General features: G+C 39.6%; 1 protein-coding gene across 1 annotated transcript; it reads left to right on the top strand.

The window, feature by feature from the left end:
• The first annotated feature begins 3,301 nt into the window (after nucleotides 1-3,301).
• Nucleotides 3,302-5,729, top strand: ved (ventrally expressed dharma/bozozok antagonist). Its single transcript, XM_058618016.1, has 3 exons — nucleotides 3,302-3,678; nucleotides 4,670-4,929; nucleotides 5,257-5,729. Exons 1-3 carry the CDS (start codon nucleotides 3,462-3,464, stop codon nucleotides 5,617-5,619), a joined length of 840 nt encoding a protein of 279 aa, XP_058473999.1. The 5' UTR covers nucleotides 3,302-3,461; the 3' UTR covers nucleotides 5,620-5,729.
• Nucleotides 5,730-5,935: the final 206 nt, after the last annotated feature.

Genomic DNA, 5,935 nt, shown 5'->3' with positions numbered 1-5,935 from the left:
TGTGAAGACGGGGGACGGGGGACGAGGGGGGGAGACACACGAGTGATCAGGAGACAGGACAGTACTGTAGACAGTCAACTGTCTCTGTCTGCCTCTCTGTGCCTCGAATATTTTATAATCCAACATGGGAAAACTCTTACTCTTTCAAAGTAAAAGCAAAGGGAAGTACTTTTTTTTTTAACTGCTAATACCCATTAATACACTTCAGTACTGTCTTCAAGCAAGGATTTGATTCATGTGCAGGACTTGTACATCGCACAGGTACAGTGGGGTGTCACAGAAACCAGCCACAGTAACATGGACACATAAAAGAGGGGAAAATAAAAGCAAATAAAAAATAAAAGCAAGTGTACACTGGTCGTGTCATGTAGTGCAATTACATTTTACTGCTAATACCCATTAGTACACTCCAGTACTGTGTTTAAGCAAGGATTTGATGCAGGATTGATCTAATACGGAGATTTTAATATTTAAATTAAAAGCAATGAACTGCCTTGTGTAAGAATGGCGCTGTACACATTAACTTGCCTTGCAAAACACTAAAAAGCACAAGCGATGAAACAAATGTAAAATATACTATTGACAAATTTGACTGTAAACTAGCATACTTTGTGCAGGAAATGCCTATTTTATTATATTTCAGTTTGGTGGCTTTCATGATGTGAAAAGAATTTAGATAACGAAAATGGGGGACACTTTAATGAAGTAAATATTGTACATATTGTTTAAAAAAAACGGGGAATTGACAAATTTGTATTTTAAAAAAACTCACGCAATAACACTTTAATTTTAAACCCAATTATTTGTGTTCTACCAGGATTTGACCTGGTAGAACACGTGAATATCCTTCATTTAGCATTAAGCCAGAGAAATAAAGCAGTTTTTATTTCAGAGTGTATTTATAGTTGTGTTGTCACAGCACAAACGTCAGAAGCTAGACTCAAATATCCAGATATGAGTATAAGCCTTACAGAAATACTGATGGGATTTGTATTGTGATATTTATAGATAGACAGACAGGCTGGCAAGCAGACAGGCAGACAGACAGATAGGTGAGTGTCAACAGCAGTGAGTCACTTGACGTGTGCTTGGATCATCATCATCAGCTCATTATCAGCCTCTTTCAAAGCTAATCCTTTAATCCTCTTCAGTTTCACCGTCTTCACTACAGACCATGTGTGAGAGTGAGTAACTGCCAAAGTACACACACTACATGCTCACAGTACACACTTAGAAGTACTTTTACTCTTCATTATTATTATTATTATTATTATTATTATTATATACTGTATGTGTGCTGAATCAGAGTCAGAGTTTATTGCCATAGGTAAAGCTTTGACATATAAGGTTAGTTACAGAAGGATGAAGATACATAAAAACAAGGGTCAGCGTCAGTAACAATGAAGTATCTAGTCGTAGTTACTATACTGTGAAATGTATACATATATACATACTTGTTGGTAGCATCATTTATATATAATTACTGTAAATGTAATCACAGTAGCAATATTTCTTGTGTCATTCTGAATCTACACTACAAGCTTTTATTATTTTATTAAGACCTCTTCATCCGTTTTATCTATTTTATAATTTCACATTTGCTTTAAAACGTAAGCCTTTAGTTTTATTGTAACTTTATTTTGAAAGGCACTAAGTTATCTTAATAGAGGAGAAAAAAAAGTCTTGATAATATAATAATAACATTTTTAAAGTGATAATCCACTCATTTATTGCCAGATTTGTTGAGATGTTTCCAGATGTTTCTCACGTCTTAATGACTTCATATAATGGAAGTTATTGATCCGAGGATCATCGTAGGATTGATTGTTTTCAGTGTGAACACACGGAGATCACAGCGTCATTGTTACAGCTCAGATGATGGATTGTCTTTAATCTGAAGGGATCATCCGGGATTATTATTAAACTACTCACTGCTCATTATGCTGATGGCCGTCTCCTTTTAAATGAAGCCTTAACTTTACCTGATGGAAAGTTTGACAGTGTTATTTTTTAAAAGTAATTGTTTTACATTCAGTGATTGTTTAAAGACTTTGATTAATGGCTCTTTGGAAATGAAATAGACTCATGGCTGCAACCAATGAGTATTTTCTTACTCACAAATCTACAGAAAATACAGATTAATCCGCATTGATTGAATTTATCAGTTCACCATTAAGCTCTTTAGGAGCCGTGACTTCATTTGTTTCATTTGTTTTACTTAATTTATTGTTTTAGGAAGAATGTAAGCTACAGTATAAAACAGTAAGAATGACCAGTGGCATTTTAGAAAGTCAAAGTTACTTTTAAAACCTAAAACTCGATATTCAAGTCAAACCTCTGACATCACGGTTCATTTCCTGTTCATCTAATTTAGTGTGATTGTAGGAGATTTCTACGTCTTCATTTTATCTCTTAGACAAAGTAATAAATAAATAAAATGAAAGTTACAGCGTGTAAAACTGACCGAGGTGCAGTCGCGTGTTGCAGCTGAATAGCTGTCAATAACCTCCACTAAAACATGTTTAGTTTGTCCATTGTGGGCTCCTGTAAAAGTGTTTGTAGAGCTCACTGTAGAGAGTTAGATTCATGGGAAAAATACTACATGTTTATATAGAAATATTGTATATACAGTATATTGATCTCAAAAGAACGTTTTTAATTGAAGTGATGGTCTTAAGGCAAAACAAAAATTGCAATGTAGATGTCCACTGTGCTTTTGTGTGAAATTGTAATGCATTTGGATTGACCTTTAATCTACATATCAGATTATGAACAGTCCACTATATTTTTCTTAGTACATCGTGCCTTAATTAATAAAAAGTCAGTATAGGCTGTGAATCTGTGTTATTTTCTGTAACAAAAGCAATATCCCCCCCCCCCCCCCCCCCCCAACCCCCCCAGGGATCAATAAAGTATTTCTTTGCATTGAATTATAAGTGTGTTCGTGCTGAGCCTCAGTAGTGGAGTGAGTATTGGAGAAGATGCAGACAGTTTGGGGCTGAGGTGTGTCTATTATCTATTTTTTTGGAGACAGGAAAGTATGTGTGTGTGTGTATGTGTTTGATGGGTGGGGGGTGGTGGAGGTGGTGGTGGTGGTGGTGGTGGGGGGGCTGTTCCCAGACTTACTGGAGCCATGTTGTAACAGCCTCATTGAGACTGAATGAGACGTCTTAATTACTCCAGTTGTGAAAACTAAAGGAGGGGAGGGCGGGAGGGAAGCCAGGATGCAGGCTTTGATCTTTGGGGCTGAGAGAGTTTGGGATGAGGTGGGATGAACCCTATAAATACAGACAGGCTGCCTCTTCTTGGGCCAGATACCAACCTCCCTCCACCAGGACTTTTCAGCTGAACCTTCACTTGCTCTTTGGACAGACTTTCTACTCTTGTTTTGCCCTCCAAATCGAAGGATATACACACACTCTTCTTCTTAAACTTTCTTTAAAGTAACAAACATCTCAGTCATGAGAGGACACTTCTCCATCGAGTGGATGGCCCAGAGCAGCCAGCCGGCAGGGACCCCGATCGCCTCGGACTCTGGGCCCACAGCCTGTGGGACACACGCCGAGAGTCTGCCAGGTTTTTACTGCAGACAGAAGACTGAAAATGTAGCCGAGCAAAGCAGGAGGCAAGGCCTGGATGATTACACAGCACAGCACCAAACCACTCACAATAATCAAGGTAAGTTCAGTCCTCTGGTGTAAAAAGGTCTGTCTCTTATATTAATGTGTCCTTATTTTCATCCTCAGCAGAAAATATGGCTTGGTAAAAGATATTTCTTAGCAGTGGTTTCATTATTTACTTCTTTCTGTATATACAGGAACATACAGTTCACTTTCACATCACTTGTATTTAAATGATTTGATATCCTATGGCATTTTTGTTTCCAGTGGAATTTGATAGAATCAGATGCAGCATTAAAGGCACTGTGTGTAAAACATTTACTGGTGAAGTTGCAGTTGAATATCCTTCACCTCGCCCTTCTCTCTCAAGTGTGTCGGAGAAACCACGTAGCATTCAATTAGCATCAAAACTCAAAAGACGTGTAAAAGCATGGTGGTTCATAATGGCTGCCTACCTCTGCAGAGCTGACCTGGCTCCTTAAATACATATAAAAGCAACAACGAATGCAATCGTCAACTTCTGCTAAATGAAAACAATTCCACCCAAAGTTTACACACTGGACCTTTAAAGTGTGTTGATATGCATTTAATTATTTGGTTTTAAGTTCATTTTATTCCAAGATGATGAAGCCATGAAATCTAATGAAACAACTCGTGTATACAGCATTTTTGTTAAGAGTAAGTAAATAAAATACTTTAGGGGTCGACACAGTGGACCGCCTGCCTCCATCTCACCTTATCACTTGTGTCCCTTGTACTTAAAATACTTAAGAAGCGTAATTATGGGAGTGGCATTCCATTTCTAATTAAGCACAAAAGGTGAAATTTAAATAATAGTGAGTTCCTGTTGTAGGCTACAGTTGTAATTCCCAGTTGTGAGTGAAATACTCCCTGAAGTCATGAACTGCTCCAGGCTCCTCATGCCCTAAGTTCATGAGAGTGAAAGCTATTGTTGGGGGTCTAATTTAATAAAAAAAAATAGCACACACACACACTCTGGATGTTGGATGGAGTTAAATTAACGCAAAAATCTTCTTTTTTCCCCCCAGTGACGGAGGCTAGCTTCAGCAGCGGTACAGAGGAAGAGACCTCCGGGTATGAGAGCGAGGGGGGTCGCTCCCTCTCGCCCTCGGCCCTCCATGACAGCACCTCCACCCCGCCGCAGTCCCCGCCGTCGGGCCGGAGGCCTCGCACGGCTTTCACGGCGGAGCAGATCAGCAGCCTGGAGAGGGCCTTCAAGAGGAACGCCTACCTGGGGACACAAGACAAGGCTGAGCTTTGTAAGAAGCTTAACCTGTCTGACAAACAGGTGAGGATCCTCAGTGTGTCACTCATATAAGACTGTTGGTAAAATCTAAGCACAAGGTACCAGTAGACCGAGTAGAGTTAAGTAGTACTAGAACTGTATAATGGAAAAGCACCATAAACGTTCTGTTCCATCACCAAACATGGTCATGAGCCAGTGTAGGGAGGAGGCAGGGGAATGCTAAGCTTAAAGACGATGTCACTTAAATATCTTTGTTGTTGTTTTGAACTTTAATATACAGCATTCATGACGGAGATTTAGTTATAGCAATGTTCAACACATTTGTGAAGATGTTTCCCTAATGAGATTTTCCTCTTTCTTCTGTCTCAGATCCGACACTGGTTCCAGAACAGACGAATGAAGCTGAAGAGAACCATGCAGGACGCCCTGGCTCACGCCTGCCAGGCAAACATTGCCTCTCAGTTCATGCATTATCCTGAGCTGCAGGCATACAGGGCAGGACCCTACTCCAGATACCACTCAGCTGCAGTGGCAGTGGCAGCAACAGCAGTGCCGGAGACATCGGCTGCATCATACGTCCATCCACACAGCCTGCAGTACAGCTCCCGTCTGCCCAGTGTCCCCTCACTACCCCTGGACTCCTACCAGTACAGCAGCCTCCCAGGTGTCATGCTGCCGTCTGCCACCTCTCAACTCATGGGCTCCTACACGACATATCCCCAGTATTACTAACACAGTGAATACAACCCAGACAAGCTGCTGCTGCTGTCCATCCTGTGATATTTTGTTGTACAAAATAAGAGTATTTGTTTTCTGACCTTAACCTAATATGATTGACAGAAGTATGGCACAAACACTGATTAAATCTTAATAATGAATCAAACAGGGTAGTGTGCAATATTGAGATTTATGTGAATGTTTCTACTTGTTAACTGATATAAAGTTTGCATATATTTAAATTTTAATCTATGGCGTGTTTAAATTTCTGTTTTGTTCATATGTCACTGTGGGATCATATTGTTGAAATAAAAGTTTTAAAAAAATTTAT

The sequence above is a fragment of the Solea solea genome, chromosome 19 (genome assembly GCF_958295425.1).
Source record: "Solea solea chromosome 19, fSolSol10.1, whole genome shotgun sequence".
NCBI lineage: Eukaryota > Metazoa > Chordata > Actinopteri > Pleuronectiformes > Soleidae > Solea > Solea solea.
Note: the sequence above shows the minus strand (reverse complement) of the source record. Positions and strands in the feature narration are given on the sequence as shown.

Bases quoted from the DNA above. Each gene is read 5' to 3' on its own strand.
- ved (XM_058618016.1), top strand. From the start codon at position 3,462: ATGAGAGGACACTTCTCCATCGAGTGGATGGCCCAGAGCAGCCAGCCG. The intron at 3,679-4,669 runs GTAAGTTCAGTC...TTTTCCCCCCAG, and splicing joins AACCACTCACAATAATCAAG to TGACGGAGGCTAGCTTCAGC. The intron at 4,930-5,256 runs GTGAGGATCCTC...CTTCTGTCTCAG, and splicing joins TTAACCTGTCTGACAAACAG to ATCCGACACTGGTTCCAGAA.